Consider the following 20,917-nt stretch of genomic DNA (forward strand, 5'->3'; position numbering starts at 1 on the left):
GTGCTGCGTCTCCTCATGCCAGGCTCTGTAATGCTACGTGTGCACTGTGAGTGCTGCGTCTCCTCATGCCAGGCTCTGTAATGCTACGTGTGCACTGTGAGTGCTGCGTCTCCTCATGCCAGGCTCTGTAATGCTACGTGTGCACTGTGAGTGCTGCGTCTCCTCATGCCAGGCTCTGTAATGCTACGTGTGCACTGTGAGTGCTGCGTCTCCTCATGCCAGGCTCTGTAATGCTACGTGTGCACTGTGAGTGCTGCGTCTCCTCATGCCAGGCTCTGTAATGCTACGTGTGCACTGTGAGTGCTGCGTCTCCTCATGCCAGGCTCTGTAATGCTACGTGTGCACTGTGAGTGCTGCGTCTCCTCATGCCAGGCTCTGTAATGCTACGTGTGCACTGTGAGTGCTGCGTCTCCTCATGCCAGGCTCTGTAATGCTACGTGTGCACTGTGAGTGCTGCGTCTCCTCATGCCAGGCTCTGTAATGCTACGTGTGCACTGTGAGTGCTGCGTCTCCTCATGCCAGGCTCTGTAATGCTACGTGTGCACTGTGAGTGCTGCGTCTCCTCATGCCAGGCTCTGTAATGCTACGTGTGCACTGTGAGTGCTGCGTCTCCTCATGCCAGGCTCTGTAATGCTACGTGTGCACTGTGAGTGCTGCGTCTCCTCATGCCAGGCTCTGTAATGCTACGTGTGCACTGTGAGTGCTGCGTCTCCTCATGCCAGGCTCTGTAATGCTACGTGTGCACTGTGAGTGCTGCGTCTCCTCATGCCAGGCTCTGTAATGCTACGTGTGCACTGTGAGTGCTGCGTCTCCTCATGCCAGGCTCTGTAATGCTACGTGTGCACTGTGAGTGCTGCGTCTCCTCATGCCAGGCTCTGTAATGCTACGTGTGCACTGTGAGTGCTGCGTCTCCTCATGCCAGGCTCTGTAATGCTACGTGTGCACTGTGAGTGCTGCGTCTCCTCATGCCAGGCTCTGTAATGCTACGTGTGCACTGTGAGTGCTGCGTCTCCTCATGCCAGGCTCTGTAATGCTACGTGTGCACTGTGAGTGCTGCGTCTCCTCATGCCAGGCTCTGTAATGCTACGTGTGCACTGTGAGTGCTGCGTCTCCTCATGCCAGGCTCTGTAATGCTACGTGTGCACGGTGAGTGCTGCGTCTCCTCATGCCAGGCTCTGTAATGCTACGTGTGCACGGTGAGTGCTGCGTCTCCTCATGCCAGGCTCTGTAATGCTACGTGTGCACTGTGAGTTCTGCGTCTCCAGATGCCAGGCTCTGTAATGCTACGTGTGCACTGTGAGTGCTGCGTCTCCTCATGCCAGGCTCTGTAATGCTACGTGTGCACTGTGAGTTCTGCGTCTCCAGATGCCAGGCTCTGTAATGCTACATGTGCACTGTGAGTGCTGCGTCTCCTCATGCCAGGCTCTGTAATGCTACGTGTGCAGCCTGGCGGCTAGTGCACTGTGAGTGCTGCGTCTCCTCATGCCAGGCTCTGTAATGCTACGTGTGCACTGTGAGTGCTGCGTCTCCTCATGCCAGGCTCTGTAATGCTACGTGTGCACTGTGAGTTCTGCGTCTCCAGATGCCAGGCTCTGTAATGCTACGTGTGCACGGTGAGTGCTGCGTCTCCTCATGCCAGGCTCTGTAATGCTACGTGTGCACTGTGAGTGCTGCGTCTCCTCATGCCAGGCTCTGTAATGCTACGTGTGCACTGTGAGTGCTGCGTCTCCTCATGCCAGGCTCTGTAATGCTACGTGTGCACTGTGAGTTCTGCGTCTCCAGATGCCAGGCTCTGTAATGCTACGTGTGCACTGTGAGTTCTGCGTCTCCAGATGCCAGGCTCTGTAATGCTACATGTGCACTGAGAGTGCTGCGTCTCCTCATGCCAGGCTCTGTAATGCTACGTGTGCACTGTGAGTGCTGCGTCTCCAGATGCCAGGCTCTGTAATGCTACATGTGCACTGTGAGCGGCACTCGCTGCGTCTCCCGTGCGAATAAGCCCCAAAAGTGAAGTTAAAAGCCGCCATGCCACAGAGCCTGGTCTGGCTCACCTCCGTGGCTTATTAGGGCCTTGTGTGTGAGGACATCTGTGTATTATGTTGTTAAGTCCTTTTCTTTGTTTTCTTATCCTACACCCTTAACCAGTATTTATACAAATGTGCATCTATGTACTAATGCAGGTCTTCAACCTTTAAGACAGTGTGGGCCACATTAAAAAATTCAACGAAGCCCGAGGGCCACTAAGCTCTACTGTGGTATTTAGCACATCCCTTTATAGATAGACATCACAGCCCCCGCATAGATAGTTGGCACAGCTGCCCATACACATAAACCCTGCCCCCAATATATAGTCAGCACCAGGGCTATTTCTAAACAATTAGGGTCCCAGTGCGAACAGAATAAAAATGCAGCCCCCCATACATAATTTGCTATTGACGAAATTGCCTGCGCCATAGGCGGTCGCTCCCAAAAGGGGTGTGGCCTAATTATAAGGGGTGTGGGCTAATTATAAGAGTGTGAACTATCAGGAAAACAATTACCATACACCTCACTTTTGCAACCTGCATGGCCAGACATTGGTTACCGCAGGAATGGTTGTTGTCCTTCCACACTTAAGTTGGCTGTCTAAAGGCTGCACAGTGACCTTTAAACATGAAGGCCCATTACACCATGATGCCCATTACACATTATGCCACACACCGTGATGCCCATTGCACAATATGCCACACACCGTGATGCCCATTGCACAATATGCCACACACCGTGATGCCCATTGCACATTATGCCACACACCGTGATGTCCATTGCACATTATGCCACACACCGTGATGCCCATTGCACATTATGCCACACACCGTGATGCCCATTGCACATTATGCCTCACACCGTGATGCCCATTGCACATTATGCCACACACCGTGATGCCCATTGCACATTATGCCTCACGCCGTGATGCCCATTGCACATTATGCCTCACACCGTGATGCCCATTGCACATTATGCCACACACCGTGATGCCCATTGCACATTATGCCACACACCGTGATGCCCATTGCACATTATGCCACACACCGTGATGCCCATTGCACATTATACCTCACACCGTGATGCCCATTGCACCTTGCAGTATAAGGCCCCACATACTCCTGCTTATAAATATGATGCCCCCAGCAGTGCCTCTCACAAAATGCCACCAGTAGTGTCCCTCATAAAATGCCACCAGCAGTGCCTTTCACAAAATGCCACCAGCAGTGCCTTTCACAAAATGCCCTAGTATTGCCCTCCATAGTCAGCCCTGCATTGCACAGCATGCCAGCCCTCTCTTAGTCAGCACCACATTGCACTGCCAGCCCCCCCCCCCCCCCCCTCCCCCATAGTCAGCACCCTCCCCATACACAGGGCCACATTGCACTTCCTGCCAGCCCCCCCTCCCCCATAGTCAGCATTGCAAAAGGCAGCCAGCTCGCCTCTCCCCCCCCCCCCCCCCCCCCGATAGTCAGCAAGGAAAACATTGCAGAGAGCCCACCCCCCCCCCCCCCCCCCTAATCGGCACCGCGTTAGCAAACTGGCTTCACCCTTCCCCAAGACACCTGCCTTAATCTTAGTGTCGCTGGCAGAGGTCTCAGTCAGAGGGCTGCTGCTGGCGGCGGCGGCGGCTGTCTTCACTTGAAAGGAGCAGGCAGGGACGGGTGCGCTCGTCAGAGGCTGGCGGCGGTGTGCGCGGCATCAGAGGCTGGTGGCGGTTGTCACTCCCGGCTGTCTTCTCTGAAAGGGCGCAGGTGGGACGGGTGCGCGTTGCCGGCGTCAGGAAATACACAGTGCCCATGTCCGCGCACAGTCCCGCCCCAGCCAGCACATCCACCTCTGCCGCGTCCCACTGCTAAGGGACTAGCGCGTAAGGTTTTTTTTTTTTTAAACGGCATTAACTGGCGGGCCAGTAAAAACAACTTGCGGGCCACGGGTTGAAGACCCCTGTACTAATGTATACTGTATACATTGATCTGCAGTATAGTTATGGAATTGTCTGCATTTTATAGAGGTTATAACAGGTCTATCCTGCACATAGCGGCCATCGTTTACACTTTGGGACAATCACGTAAAGTTACGCTCAGATACTGGGCAGCTCCCTTTACAGATGAGCAGGGATGTAGCTCCCGTTACAGTGACCATTTGGTGCATAAGACGTTATCTACCTGTGTATAGAGGTCTTCTGATGCCAATGATTTATCACAGTCACAACATTGTGCACACGTTCCATCTATACTACATAGTTGGAGCGCCGCGGTCTAACGCAATCGGCCCAGTCTTGCATGGCCTGCATGTGTCCCGTCACCCCCCCACTAACGTGCGCAGTGTGTTTTGCAGTAAGTTGCAGCAGATACGCGAGATGGGAAGCGCAGCGGCTCATGTGGTAAACTGAGGTCTCTGTCTGTTGTCTCTTAGTCTGAAGACCTGGGGGCCTGTGCCCAGTTTGAGAACAGTCGCCACAACAGGAACATGATGCCCAGCTCCAGCTGCGTCTTCCCCACCTTCACCCTGAGGAAGCCTTCTTCTGAGACGGATATAGAAAACTGGGCTTCCAAACATTTCAACAAACACACCCAGGGCTTGTTCCGACGCAAGGTTTCCATCGCCAACATGCTGGCTTGGAGCAGCGAGTCCATTAAGAAGCCCATGATCATGACCAGTGACCGCAATGTGAAAAAGGAGGCCTGTGAAATATTTAAGCTCATCCAAATGTACATGGGGGACCGGAGGGCAAAGACGGACCAGCTTAGCGTGGCGTTGGAGATTGCCACCAAAGGGTGGAGCATGCAAGGGTTGAGGGACGAGCTGTATATACAGCTGTGCAGACAGACCACGGAGAACTTCCGCTACGAGAGCCTGGCGCGTGGATGGGAACTCATGACTATTTGTTTGGCCTTTTTTCCACCTACTCCTAAGTTTCATTCTTACTTGGAAGGATATATATACCGGCACATGGATCCTGTGAATGATGCGAAAGGTAAGGCGCAATTTACATGTCCAGAGTCTGTGTCTGTTACTTACCATATGCTTATGTTACAGTGACGGTAGCTAGGATGGATCCTTGTGCTGCTGCTGCTGATGTTTCCCCACACATACTGTCCACGTCTTACACCCAGTACTCTAGCTGCGCATTTTCCTGTGCATATCCCTGTGTCTGTCCCAGATGGAACCTATATACTGTTAATATGTGAATTACCCTCATTATTTCCTCATTTGTTAGGTATGATTGTGCTTCCTGCTGTCATGAGCAGTGGGGTGGTGGGCATAGGAGTCATGTCATGCCTCAAAGAGTGGGTGGTGGGCTTCAGTGTCATGTCGACCACGAGGAGCGGGTGGTGGGCTTAGGTGTCATGTCATGCCACAAAGAGTGGGTGGTAGGCTTAGGTGTCATGTCGGCCACGTGAAGTGGGTGGTGGGCTTAGGTGTCATGTCGGCCACGAGAAGTTGGTGGGCTTAGGGGTCATGTCGGCCACGAGAAGTGGCTGGTGGGCTTAGGTGTCATGTCATGCCACAAAGAGTGGGTGGTGGGCTTAGGTGTCATGATGGCCACGAGAAGTGGGTGGTGGGCTTAGGGGTCATGTCGGCCATGAGAAGTGGGTGGTGGGCTTAGGGGTCATGTCGGCCACGAGAAGTGGGTGGTGGGCTTAGGGGTCATGTCGGCCACGAGAAGTGGGTGGTGGGCTTAGATGTCATGTCGGCCACGAGAAGTGGCTGGTGGGCTTAGGGGTCATGTCGGCCACGAGAAGTGGGTGGTGGGCTTAGATGTCATGTCGGCCACGAGAAGTGGGTGGTGGGCTTAGATGTCATGTCGGCCACGAGAAGTGGGTGGTGGGCTTAGATGTCATGTCGGCCACGAGAAGTGGGTGGTGGGCTTAGATGTCATGTCGGCCACGAGAAGTGGGTGGTGGGCTTAGAACATAGACATAGAACAATACAGTAGGGGATTAGCATTGTACATTGTAGTGGGTTGATGAAGCTACAGCATCAGAATCAGTGTAATAATGTCTAAGCTGTAGGTACAGCACATGAAAAAATGTGTGTGGGAAGCCATACACTATCTACACATGGCACAATAAAACCAAGATGTATTTGGACACATCTCCATTCTGCAAAAGTGAGAATATGACCACCCAGGTGAAATACCTTGGAGGAGTCCAAAGGGGCAGGCCCGGCTGCCGCCGAAGTCACTGCCGGGGAAGCACTGGCACTGGACTTCACCGTGCGCACTGGCGGGGACAGGCAGAAGGCTGTTCTAGCAGGCCGCTTTTTGCCCTTGGGGCAAGGGTGCAGCTCCCCGCTAAAACAGCCTAGCGCAGTGGTTCCCAAACTGTGTGCCGTAGCAATCTGGGGTGCCTTGGGGGACTTGCAGGGGTGCCCTGGGTTGGTGGTCCAGGACCAATTCAAGTTATCTATGTCCAATATAATAGTCAAATTATGGACAAACAGAAGTCAATTTTGTACAATACCACATAACTGATCCGAAGGATGAGATATAAACACAATTTATTCAACTTAATATTTGTTTCTGACTTCCTCAATGAGAAAGTTTTAGCCTAGGGGTGCCGTGAAAAAAATTCTGATGCTCCGGGGTGCCGTGATTCAAAAAAGTTTGGGAACCCCTGGCCTAGCGTGAACACTATAATAATTAGTCACCATAACAAATATCAAAGAGGACTTGATGCCAAATAATCCCTATAATAAGAACAGAGCAAGCACCTAAATACATATTTCTCCTACTAGGTAGAAGAACACCCAACAATAAATTATAAGGGGTGCATGATACAACCGAAAATACCATAAATATATGATACACACCAGAACAATCTAATCAAAAACTTTTTTAAACCACTTTTTCTCATATTATTTTTATTGTAAGGGGGATATACAATCTATAACCATTTTTAATCATTTTTGAAGTATGTGGACAATCAGTTGAAGAGATTGACTGTACATCACAGCATAGCAGTCGGCTGTAGTATACGGTGAGCATGGAGACAGCCGGGTGTACAGTATGTCAGATAATGCTGCAGCACCACCCGATGACTGTACATCACAGCCTAGCAGTCGGCTGTAGTATACGGTGAGCATGGAGACAGCCGGGTGTACAGTATGTCAGATAATGCTGCAGTGCCACCCGATGACTGTACATCACAGCCTAGCAGCCGGCTGTAGTATACGGTGAGCATGGAGACAGCCGTGGGCTATGCAGTGACAGAACCTTTTATTCGTAGTGGCAGTAAAAGCTTTGGTGTGTATATGTTCTTTCAAAATGTTCACTAGTTATTCTGAAAAGTTCCATAACTTCTGTGCCCCCGGGACTAGGAGGAGGAGGAGGAGCAATACCTTCCGCTGAGTTATCATTTACTTCGATTTTGTACTGTCTGAACATGGCTAGGAATAACAGATGCACAGGCAAAATTTTTAAAACGATGTGTGCAAACGCTAGAAGCCTAGGAGACAAAATTCCTGATCTAATTGCAATAATGACAAGGGATGACCTAGACATTGTGGCTATCACAGAGACATGGTGTAATGAGAACCATGGCTGGGACATAGCTATACCAGGTTACAATTTATTTAGGAAGGACAGAATGGGAAGAATCGGAGGAGGGGTAGCAATGTATGTAAAGAAAAGCGTAAATGCTACTTTAATACAAAACATTGAAGAAAAAACTGAGGCCCTTTGGGTGACCATAGAAATGGGGGAGAAGGACATTATTCGTACTGAGGTCATCTATAGGCCACCAGGCCAGGGGCAGGATTTGGACAGGAGCCTATTGCTTAATGTCACTAAAATGGCTTTAAAGGGAGAATTTATAATCATGGGAGACTTTAATCTACCTGATGTGAATTGGGAGGAGTCTTTTGCAAGATCATCTACAAGTGGCAAATTTCTAAATTCCCTACAGGGAGCATCTCTCAAGCAATTGGTGAGGGAGCCTACTCGCAAAGACTCAATATTAGATTTAATACTCACAAATGGTGACAGGATATCAGACATATATGTGGGCGATAACCTGGGATCCAGTGATCATCAAGCAGTATGGTTTAGTATCAAGGCAGGGTCCAACTCCAGTCACACAAAAACTAAGGTGTTGGATTTTAGAAAGGCTGACTGCAAAAATGGGGAGATGTTTAATCGACTCATTAGCGGATTGGAGGAACTTGAAAGGAGTGCAGGAGAGGTGGAAAAAATTAAAAAGTGCAATACTAAAGGCAACGGACATTTGTATCAAAAGGGTTAAGAAAAGTACCAGGAAAAGGAAGCCAGTGTGGTTTACTAAAGAGGTATCAACTAGTGTAAAAGCAAAAAAGATGGCCTTTAGGACATACAAGCAGACTCAAAATAATAATGACAAAGAAGTGTATCTTGCCAGACACAAAGAGGCTAAGAAAGTGATCAGGCGTGCCAAGGCACAAGCTGAGGAGAAAATGGCTCAGTCGGTAGATAAAGGAAACAAAACTTTTTTTAAGTATATAAGTGAAAGGTGAAAATCAAATGGAGGAATAATAAGACTGCGGACAGACACTGAGAATTTGGTGGAGGGAGACAAGGCAATTGCAGATCATCTAAATAATTACTTTTGCTGCGTATTCACTATAGAAGGAGAAGGTAAGGGACCACAGTTAAGTTGCAAGGACAGTCGTAAAAATAAGGTAGATGGAACTACATTTACTAGGGAGAAAGTCCTAACAGAACTTTCAAGACTGAAAGTGGATAAATCAATGGGGCCAGACGGAGTGCATCCATTGATACTAAAAGAACTAAAAGATGTGTTGGTAGCACCATTAACAGATTTATTCAACCAGTCACTAGATACAGGTGCAGTTCCAGAGGACTGGAAAAGAGCAAATGTAGTTACACTTCACAAAAGTGGAAGCAAAGAAGAAGCAAGTAACTACAGACCAGTGAGCCTTACATCAGTAGTAGGGAAATTAATGGAAACACTATTAAAAGAAAAAATAGTGGAATATCTTAAATTAAACAACTTACAGGATCGGCGGGAGCGTATGGGGGTGTGGACGTTACCTGGAGGCATGCCCAATAATCGGTGAAAGGGCACGCCTCCAGCGGTGATGTGACGGGACCTGCGTGCATGTTCCCTGGGCAGGAAAGTATGGGGTGCTTCACGTATAGAGTGTGTGTGTGTGTGTGTGTGTGTGTGTGTGTGCAGATGTAGTTCCACTGCACAAAAGCGGAAGCAAAGAAGAAGCAAGTAACTACAGACCAGTAAGCCTTACATCAATAGTAGGGAAATTAATGGAAACACTATTAAAAGAAAGATTAGTGGAATATCTTAAATTAAACAATTTACAGGATCCAAAACAGCATGGTTTTACTGCAGGGAGATCATGCCAAACAAGTCTCATTGACTTTTTTGACTCCGTGACCAAAATTTTAGATGAAGGGGGGCTGTAGATGTGGCATATCTAGACTTTAGTAAGGCATTTGACACTGTCCCACATTGCAGGCTGCTAAATAAACTTGAAAGTGTGGGATTGGATTATAAAACAACTAAATGGATAAGAACCTGGTTGCAGGATAGGAAACAGACAGTTGTAGTAAATGGAGTGCATTCTATGGAGGGACATGTTACCAGTGGAGTACCCCAGGGATCTGTACTTGGACCAGTGCTCTTTAATATCTTTGTTAGTGACATTGCAAATGGTATTGAAGGGAAAGTATGCCTTTTTGCAGATGATACAAAGATATGCAACAGAGTAGACACACCAGGAGGGGTAAATCAAATGACTGATGATCTAAGTAAACTTGAGAATTGGTCAAGAGAATGGCAACTACAGTTTAATGCTAAAAAATGCAAAATGATGCACTTGGGACTCAAAAACCCAAAGGCTCAATATAGTATCAAGGGTACTATAATGGAAACTACTAATAATGGAATGGAAAGAGATCTAGAAGTCACTATTTCAAGTGACTTAAAGGCAGGGAGGCAATGTAGCAAAGCAATGAGGAAGGCTAGTCAGATGCTTGGTTGCATAGGGAGAGGAATCAGTAGCAGAAAAAAAGACGTAATAATGCCACTTTATAGGTCATTGGTACGACCTCATCTGGAATACTGTGTCCAGTTCTGGAGACCATATCTTCACAAGGATATAAATACATTGGAGAGTGTACAAAGAAGGCAACTAAAATGGTGCATGGCCTACATCACAAAACTTACCTGGATAGACTAAAAGATCGTAATATGTATAGTTTGGAGCAGAGAAGGGAAAGGGGGGACATGATAGAAATCTTCAAATATATCAAGGGTTTTAACATAGTACAGGTGGGAAATTTTCTTCAAAGGAAAGGAAGTAATAAAAACTGAAACTGGGAGGAAGATTCAGGGGAAATGTGAGGAAGAATTACTTCACAGAAAGAGTAGTATATAAGTGGAATAGCCTCCCATCAGCGGTGGTAGAGGCAAATACAGTAGAACAATGTAAACATGCTTGGGATAGGCATAGTGATATCCTTACACAGAAATAAGGGTTGAGATTACCTGAAGGGTAAAAAAAAAAGGGTTCAGATTAGATGGTGGAAATGGTTCTTATCTGCCGTCACATTCTATGTTTCTATGTTTCCCGGCTTTAACATTTCACTTATCAGAATGGGAATATTGGACCTTATTCTGATTCATACGATACCCTGCGCATTCGCACAGTGGAGCGATGGTTTCGACTGTGTTGCAGCCGCCTAGTGCAAGCGGGCACAGCAATTTCACCATCTTATTCGTACCTAGTAGTGTGGGCGTGGGGCAGTGCCCATGAGAACGCTGGGCATTGCAATGTTAATGCACCGGGGCGGTGTCAGCTGCCTGCCCGCTTCCCATACATAGAGCCCACAGATCTAAGACACTTTACATGGTCACCCACCATCGGCGTGCGTTGGGGGATGGGCGTTCATGTGGGCGGTGTTTTAAATGACCCGCAAAGCTGCAAATTTCGCCGGAATCACCCACTGTATCTCCACCTCTGCTGGGAACAGGCTGTGGGTCAGGGTTGTACAGCTTCACTCCAATCCACTCACAGGAACTACAGATTTTCATTTAGGGTTTTTTGGTACTTTTTATATTGTAACAGGAGCACACCACCACCTATTTACTGCACTGTGAGGAGAACGGATCTGGGGTGGAGGGGAAATTCATGCTTTCTCTGTGTTGGGTCATCTTGGACAGTGGTTCCCACCCTCGATAACTCCGACCTCCAACAGTTAACGGTTTCCAGGTCACAGAATCACAAGTGAAATAATTGGCTTCACCTATTTATCTTTTCAAAAATGTGTCAGTGAATAATGAGTACACCTGTGCACCTGCCGCTTGGAAAAAGTAAGCTGTTGGGGGTGCTTGAGGACCTAGGTTGGGAGCCACAGATCTTCAGTAGGTGCATTAGAGTGTGGAACCCAGTGACAGATACGTATTTGCTGGGGGATGCAGAGCAGTGTTGCGCACTTTATACAGGAGCACATACGGTTCTGGCCGCGCACATTCCCAGTCAGACCTGCCGATGTAAGAGCAGGATCATTTCCAGGACAGGTCTGCAGAGAAACAAGTGTAAAGTGAATTATGTGAACTCTTCATTCCCCAGATTGCAATTGATTATTGGTCAATTACCGAGTTACTTTAACTAGTTTATTGAGATGGTCTGTTCCAGGTAATCTAATGAGCCGTTCCTGGGACTAATGAAATACCATTATACAAGTGTCTGTCATTTATATTGGATGGCAACTAGATGTATCACTTGCTGCAGGGAAATAGCCCCTTGCAGATAGATGAATTTACTGACGGCTATTTGTACGTGTTTGCTGCTAGACATGGCGGTGACATCCAGCCCGATCAGTATGTCCTGTACAGCGGTGTATCTCTCGCAGGACGCGCTCTGAGCGTTGGGGGATAGGAGAAGAGCAAGTTAAACCCCTTTCACATTGCATGTTGTAAATGGTCTATTACTGGTTAATTACTGTTTTTGTACCTTTCACATTGAACTTGTACCCATTCCCTGGTACTTGGCAGCACTCCACCCGTCCTCTGGTACTTGGCAGCACTCCACCCGTCCTCTAGTACTTGGCAGCACTCGACCTGTCCTCTGGTACTTGGCAGCACTCCACCCGTCCCCTGGTACTTGGCAGCACTCCACCCCTCCCCTGGTACTTTTGACAGCATCCTCCCCCCCCCCCCCCCTCCCCTCCCCTGGTGCTTGACAGCATCCCCCCTTCTCCCCCGGTACTTGACAGCATCCTCCCCCCCCCCCCTCCCCTGGTGCTTGGCAGCACTCCACCCGTCCTCTGGTACTTGGCAGCACTCCACCCCTCCCCTGGTACTTGACAGCATCCCCCCCCCTCCCCTGGTGCTTGACAGCATCCCCCCTTCTCCCCTGGTACTTTACAGCGCTCCCCCTCCCGCCCCTGTTACTTTTTGGTGCTCCCCCCCTCCTCTGGTACTTGACCGCTCCCCCCCCTCCTCTGGTACTTGGCCGCTCCCCCCCCCCCTTTCCCCCCGGGGGTATCTGCAGCTATATCAGTCTGGTACGGTAGTACTGACCTTCCGTGCTAATTGGATCTGACCAATTGTTAGATATATATATATATTTAATTGTGTAACCAGAACAACATCTTTGAAGGTAGTTTTTAAGGTTTAATATTAAACCTCAACCACTATGTGTTACTTGTTTTGAAACATTCTCTTATATATTTAGCTATAATCATTCTGGGAGTGTGTGTATAACGCTGGGCGGAGTCATACACACAGTCACAGAGTGAGCACACACCCTATAGCTGCCGCAGGGCACCAAAGAAGAGAAGCATGATGTGCACACATCTGCACACAAACACACAACTATACGTGAAGCACCCCATACTGTACTTTCCTGCCCTGGGAACACGCACGCAGGTCCCGTCACATCACCGCTGGAGGCGTGTCCTTGCACCGATTATTGGGCATGCCTCCAGGTAAAGTCCACACCCCCATATGCTCCCGCCGCTGTAAGTGGGGGAAGCCTTTCACTGCCACCGCTCACTGTGCACCGCGCTGCGCTGCTGTCAGTGGGAACACCCGCTGACTTATGTTGCTCACTTGCGCCCACGCTCCTGCCCTCCTTCGCCGCTTCAATACTGCCCGGGGGACCCGCACCGACCTGCCTTTCATCACTGCATGGAGCCGTTCCTTCTAACCTTTGAGGGGCGTGGCTCCAGATAGCGGCAACACCCCCCAAAACCTAGCACTAATGTGTGTGGATCTGCGTGCGTGTTCCCCAGGCAGGAAAGTACAGTATTCACCTATAGTGCCGCTGGAAAAGAGACGCTCCCTGTCGGACACAATCCTCCACTTCTGTGCTACTACTACAATTGTCACACACAGAAGGGACAAAACGGGGGACACACAAAGCAGCGCTGCCATCTGTCTTGCTGAACTGCGTACTGGGACAGCAGCTATAAGAGCCACAAGTTTGTGCTACAATGTGGAGCCCCTTGCTGTTCTCACCCTAGACCTACTATACTCCACTGACCATGCAACCAACCCTCCCCCACCCACCCCACCAACCCATCCGCATCTCCCACACCAGCACCGCAACTGTCCATCACTAAGCCTGTGCACACCTGCACCTAACCACCCCACAGCACCCACACAAGGCACCCCCACATGTGTAATTCCACCACCCCAATTACCCCCCCCTCTTGCCACTACCTCACCCACACCACCCCCAAGCACACAACCTCACCCACACCACCCCCAAGCACACAACCTCACCCACACCACCCCCAAGCACACAACCCCACCCACGCCACCCTCGCACCCAACCCTCAGCCACCACCACCCACCCCCCCTGCACATACACACACCCACCGCACATGCACTTGCGGAAACAAGACAACCGCCCACACCCAACCCTGCCCCACCCATGCCACACCCCGTCTTTCACCCCTGACAACCCCAGGTCCACCCCTCAAACCCCACCGCCACCATCGTTCCCAACCATCCCGCAAACAACTTCACCACACCCACACCCACCCCTACACCACACACATGCAGAACCCCCACCCCTGCAGCTCCGCCACCCACAGCACACCCACCCACACCACCACCAACAGACACCCTTCCCCACCTACGCACAAACAACACCTACAACTCCCACACCTGTCGTACTCAGGCACCCACCTACACCACTCCGGCACGCACACCCCCTCAACCACCACTACCCCTGCACCCAGCCAAGGCAACACTACATGCACACATCCCCCACCCACAGTAAAATAGAAACACTATTTCATGCAATAAATGCGTTCACAGGTTAAGGGGGCGAAGCCCCATACGACGGTGTGAAGAGCGCCCGTAGGGCGCGATGAATCACCTAGTTTATAATAATTGTAAGAATGATTAGCGCCAGCACAGGAGGATTACTTTGTCCTAGCAGCCCTAAGCTGGGATCTGGACCTGAGAGGCCTATACAGAGGCAGGAGAGGTTTCGGCAGTGACTGTGACACGGAGTCCTGTCACCAGTGTCACCTCTATTAGGTACATTTTACAGAGCTGAAATCTCCAGCGGCTGAATATATAAACTATCATCATTCTACCCCCTGTACTCAGAAACCCACCGCGTCATTAATATATACAAATAGCAGCCTGCTCCCACAGCCGATGACCTGGAATTACTGCAGATATACTATACCCCGATCTCACTACATAAAACTCACCTTTAGTACATTGCAGGTTCTTTTCCAATGATTCAACTAATTTATTTATTATTTTTAAGAATTATTATATTACCAATAATTGAATCTCACCCTTGTATTTGGAAATCACAATATTTGTGTGTATTGGCGTCTAGGGTGGTTATTAAAGTCCTAGAAGGCGTGTATAAGACACACAGTGTCCCCTGGCGCCGGCAGTTCAGCGTTCCCTCGCCATGTCCGGTTTGCGAGCTGTTGTAAGTCTGCCATAACCTGCTTCTTCTCCGCTGCCGGAGCCAGTAACATCGCACGCACACATCTCATTCAGTTCCTTGCCAGGAGATGATCATACCACAACAATACAATACACAGATACGACTTGCACAGCTTTCCTTTGGTAAATCCAAATACATATTGCACAATGCACAAGCTACCAATGGCGAGAATCAGTGGGGGAGGAATAATGCTCTCGTAGGGGACCAGATGCGACTTTCTGTCCAAACGAACAACTGAGGGGCAGATGTACTAAGCCCGGAGAAGTGATAAAGTGGAATGTGATCATGCAGCAGCCAATCAGCACCTAACTGTCATTTTTCAAACTCAGCCTGTAACATGTGTTTGTTAGGTGGGGATTGGCTGGTGCATTATCAGCTTCCACTTTATCACTTCTCCAGGCTTCTACCCCTAATCTACCCACCCATACCCTCACCCTGTCCTGCCCACCCATACCCTAATCCTGTCCTGCCCACCCATACCCTCACCCTGTCCTGCCCACCCATACCCTCACCCTGTCCTGCCCACCCATACCCTAATCCTGTCCTGCCCACCCATACCCTCACCCTGTCCTGCCCACCCATACCCTCACCCTGTCCTGCCCACCCATACCCTCACCCTGTCCTGCCCACCCATACCCTCACCCTGTCCTGCCCACCCATACCCTCACCCTGTCCTGCCCACCCATACCCTAATCCTGTCCTGCCCACCCATACCCTAATCCTGCCCACCCATACCCTAACCCTGTCTTGCCCACCCATACCCTAATCCTGCCCACCCATACCCTAATCCTGTCCTGCCCACCCATACCCTAATCCTGTCCTGCCCACCCATACCCTAATCCTGTCCTGCCCACCCATACCCTAATCCTGTCCTGCCCACCCATACCTTAACCCTGTCCTGCCCACCCATACCCTAATCCTGCCCACCCATACCCTCACCCTGTCTTGCCCACCCATACCCTAATCCTGTCCTGCCCACCCATACCCTAATCCTGTCCTGCCCACCCATACCCTAATCCTGTCCTGCCCACCCATACCTTAACCCTGTCCTGCCCACCCATGCCCTCACCCTGTCCTGCCCACCCATACCCTAATCCTGTCCTGCCCACCCATACCCTAATCCTGCCCACCCATACCCTCACCCTGTCCTGCCCACCCATACCCTCACCCTGTCCTGCCCACCCATACCCTCACCCTAATCCTGCCCACCCATACCCTCACCCTAATCCTGCCCACCCTCACCCTGTCCTGCCCACCCATACCCTCACCCTGTCCTGCCAACCCATATCCTAATCCTGTCCTGCCCACCCATACCCTAATCCGGTCCTGCCCACCCATACCCTAATCCTGCCCACCCATACCCTAACCCTGCCCACCCATACCCTAACCCTGTCTTGCCCACCCATACCCTAACCCTTTCTTGCCCACCCATACCCTAATCCTGCCCACCCTAACCCTGTCCTGCCCACCCATACCCTCGCCCTGTCCTGCCCACCCATTGCCTAAGCCTCCATACAACATGCTAGCCCTAGTGTTGACATTTCACATCATTCTGAGATTGTCATCATGTTGCCAGTCTTGCAAAATGCCATTTCTGCAGCTTTTAAACGCCATCAGTGGCACAAACTGTCAGCCCTTCTGCCTACTCCTGACTCATGTTACTTAGGGGGCTTTTCTGGTTTACATCGCAGCTTTGCGAGTTATTAACACAAACACCACCCCCGCCCCTTCCCCGCACGTCGACCATCGAATGATTCCTACAGTGCAGATCTAAGACACCTCGTTGGTGTCTTAGATCTGCGGGTCCCTGTACGGGAAGAGGGTGGGCAGCGGGTATCCGCTGACATCAGCTGTCCGCCCCCGAGTTTCCATGGGCACGACCACGCCCTATGCCCCCACCCGCAGTGTTGTGTGCGACCGGCCGGTGAATAATCAATTTGCCGTAACCGCTCGCACAATTATTATTATTATTATTATTATAATTTTATTTATAAGGCGCCACAAGTGTTTCGCAGCGCCGTACAAAGGAACAATACAGGGAGACAAAACTTGGCATAACATTGAATAAATAACAAAAATACAGTACAAATAAAGAGCACCACAGTTCAATACACATTACAGCTTAAATGTAAGTAGTGAGGACTCAATCAACATACAACTAGAGGCTTAAGGCCAATGATGGAGATGAATATGAAGATGGTCACTGAGTGTTGGAGTAAAGGAGAGCTGTGAGTGAAATGTGAAGAGAAGTGGGCTTTGACAACAGGAGGGAAGAGGGCCCTACTCGGAGGAGTTTACAATCTAGTAGGAAGGGGAGACAGACAGATTACAAGAGGTGCAAGCGAGGGGGTGGTGGTTAGATAGCAGGATGTAAACAGGCAGGGGTCGGAGAACCAGCTGGTTTATGCAGTGGAAGGGTACGCTTTGATGAATAGGTGAGTTTTCAGTGCCCGTTTGAAGCTTTGCAAGGTCGGGGAGAGTCTAATGGAGCGAGGGAGTGCGTTCCACTGAAGGGGTGCAGCACGGGCAAAGTCCTGTACTCTAGCATGGGAAGCAGTGGAGGAGAGACGACAGTTGTCAGCTGACCGTAGAGGGCGGGAGGGTGTATGAATGGAGATGAGGTTAGAGATATATGGAGCAATGGAATTAGAGATGGCCCTGTATGTGAGTGTGAGGTGTTTGAAGAGGATTCTGTAGGGGAATGGAAGCCAGTGCAGATTTTGTTGAAGGGGAGTAGCAGAGTTAGAGCGGCGGGAAAGGAAGATAAGCCTGGCTGCAGCATTGAGGACAGATTGGAGAGGAGCTAGTTGGGATTGAGCGAGGCCAGTGAGAAGAGCATTACAGTAGTCAAGCCGTGAGATGACCAGTGAGTGGATGATCAGCTTAGTTGCACTCTGTGAGAGAAAGGGCCTGATGCGAGCAATGTTGCGTAACTGGAACCGGCAAGAATGGGCCAGGGCTTGGATGTGGGGTGCAAAGGAGAGGGAGGAGTCAAGTGTGACACCCAGGCAGCGGAGTTGGGGAACAGGGGAGATGATGGTGTTGTTAACAGTGATAGAGATATTAGTAGGGGGCATAGCTCTGGGTGGGGGAAAGATAATAAGTTCGGTTTTGTCCATATTCAGCTTCAGAAATCGCTCAGACATCCAGGTAGAGATGGCAGCGAGGCAGTTGGAAACTTGAGAGAAAACAGTGGGGGACAGATCAGGAGAGGAGAGGTAGATTTGGGTGTCATCTGCATAGAGGTGATATTGGAAGCCAAAGGAGTTAATGAGTGCACCCAGAGAGGAGGTGTACAGAGAGAACAGAATGGGGCCAAGGACGGAACCCTGAGGGACCCCGACAGGAAGGATAGAAGGTGGTGAGGTAGAGCCAGAGGCAGAGACTGAGAAGGAACGGTTGAAGAGGTAAGAGGAAAACCAGTTGAAGACTGTGCCAGAGAGGCCAATGTTTTGGAGTGTGTGGAGGAGGAGAGGGTGATCCACAGTGTCAAAGGCAGCAGATAGGTCCAAAAGGATAAGAAGGGAGAAGTGACCCTTGGATTTGGCTGACAGCAGGTCATTGGTGACTTTCACTAGGGCAGTCTCAGTGGAGTGAAGTGGGCGAAAGCCAGATTGAAGGGGATCTAGGATGGAGTGGTCAGACAGGTAGCTGGTGAGACGCCTGTAAACCAGCCGTTCTAGTATTTTAGAGGCAAATGGGAGAAGAGAGATAGGGCGGTAGCTTGTGGGAGATAAAGGGTCCAGGTTAGGTTTTTTAAGAATAGGCGAGACCAGAGCGTGTTTGAAGGGCGAGGGAAAGATGCCAGTAGAAAGAGATAGGTTAAAGAGGTGAGCAAGGTGGGAGCAGCCAGTGGGGGAGAGGGAACTGAGGAGACGGGAGGGGAGAGGGTCCAAGGGACAGGTAGAGGGGGGAGAGGATGAGATGATGGAGCGGACTTCCTCAGCTGTAGTAGGGCAGAAGGATGACAGAGTGGGGGAGGATGATTGGGGTGGGTGGGCGGGCAGCAGAGGGGGTATGGAAGGAGATATCATGTCGGATTACCTCAATTTTAGAGAGGAAGAAGGAGGCAAAGTCAGTGGCAGTGAGGGATGAAGGGAGGAGGGGTGGTGCAGGGCGAAGTAGAGTGTTGAAAGTATCAAAGAGACGTCGGGGATTGGAGGAATGGGAAGAGATGAGCGATTTGAAGAAAGATTGTTTGATATAGGAGAGAGCAGCGCTGTAGGAGGAGAGAATAAAATTTAAATGGAGGAAGTCTTCCAGAGAGTGAGATTTCCTCCAGAGGCGTTCAGCAGAGCGTGCACATTTTTGCAAGAATCTAGTTATTTTGTTGTGCCAGGGTTGTGGTTTAGAGCGTCGAAGGGGAACAGTGTGGAGGGGGGCTACAGAGTCGAGAGCAGAGGTGAGAGAAGAGTAATAGAAAGAGGCAGCCTGGTTGGGGCAAGTCATGGTTGAGAGAGGAGAGAGGAAAGTCTCCAGGGAAGACAGGACAGTGGGGTCAAGAGATCCGAGGTTACGTCTGGTGACTGTGGGTCTGGGCAATGAGGGGAGAGGGGAGGATGAGAGGGTGAAAGAGAGCAGATTGTGGTCAGAGAGTGGGAAGGAAGAATTAGAGAAATCAGAGAGATTACAATGGTGGGTGAAGACTAGGTCAAGGGAGTGTCCGAGATTATGAGTGGGGGTGGAGGTCCATTGAGAAAGTCCAAAGGAGGTGGTAAGGTCAAGAAGGTTAGAGGAGGCAGCATTATTGATGTCAATAGGAATGTTAAAGTCACCGAGGATGATAGAGGGGAGGTCAGAGGCAAGAAAGTGTGGAAGCCACGCAGCAAAGTTATCAAGGAAAGGGGAGCAGGGGCCAGGGGGGCGGTAGATTACAGCCACAAGGAGGTGAATGGGGTAGAAGAGGCGGATAGTGTGTACCTCAAAGGTGGAGAATGTGAGGGAGGGCTCAGGTGGGATGGCGCGGAAGGTGCAGTTGGGGGCGAGGAGGATGCCCACTCCTCCACCCTGGCGGCCATCCGGTCTGACCGAGTGTGTGAAGGAGAGGCCTCCATAAGAGAGGGCAGCAGGGGAGGTAGTGTCAGATGCGGACAGCCAGGTTTCAGTGATGGCAAGAAGGTTAAAAAAGTGGGAGATAAAGAGGTCGTGGATAATTGGGAGCTCATGTGCACTTGCTAATCATCGCTCCCCTGTGGGAACGCGCAGGGGAGATAAAGAAACCAGAATAGGGTCCTTAAAGCCTAAAATAATGACTGACTGCATTCTGTCAGACATGGCGGCTGTCCATCTATGTCTCTGATTACACGTATAGAAGAAGATTCCTGTTGTTCTGCCATCGCTGTGAATCTCTGTGGCCTGGAGGGAGAACGTGATGGCATTGCCACACAGTATACGCACAGTAAGCGCTAGAGGTTGGGAAGGTTCTCCCACCTGCTGCAGCAGCATGACCACTGTACAGCGCCCATCTGCAGTCACCTGCATCAGACACCTCCACATTCTGCAGCATGTAACCGGATCTTTATCCTCAGATATGGTCTTATACGGTGGACGGTGAGATGACAGGAGGTGCTGACAGCGAGCGCTTAGGAGGATGGGCACTGATGAGAGGCTCCTATGGCAGCGATGATAGTCCTCAGTGACTCACTCCTCGTGCTGTTATATAACAATGGGGACAATGGCTGCTCTAGTACATTTGTAGCAAAAATGAAAAGCTGTTTAAGGTAGAAATGGGGACGTTTGTAACAGCTGAATGCGCTTGGCAGCAATGCAACAGGTACAAACACATTGTGAGGGTTATATTATACATGTCATGGTCTACAGTACAGCAGCAGTATAAATGTCTGACTGTATAGAGCTTAGACCATATGTACTGTATGTAATACTCCCTGCGACTGACACTGTCTCCAGAACAGCCGTCCCTGGGTCATAGACAGTGACTGAGGTCTCA

General features: G+C 50.2%; 1 protein-coding gene across 1 annotated transcript in view; it reads left to right on the plus strand.

Annotated features, from left to right (window-relative positions):
- The window catches only part of ARHGAP39 (Rho GTPase activating protein 39), a 190,698-nt gene that overhangs the window by 122,791 nt on the left and 46,990 nt on the right, over positions 1–20,917 (plus strand). The window contains 1 exon segment of the mRNA XM_083144972.1: positions 4,444–5,005. Coding sequence (XP_083001098.1) covers positions 4,444–5,005 — 562 coding nt within the window.

Source organism: Crinia signifera, chromosome 5, assembly GCF_055691185.1.
Source record: "Crinia signifera chromosome 5, ASM5569118v1, whole genome shotgun sequence".
Lineage (NCBI taxonomy): Eukaryota > Metazoa > Chordata > Amphibia > Anura > Myobatrachidae > Crinia > Crinia signifera.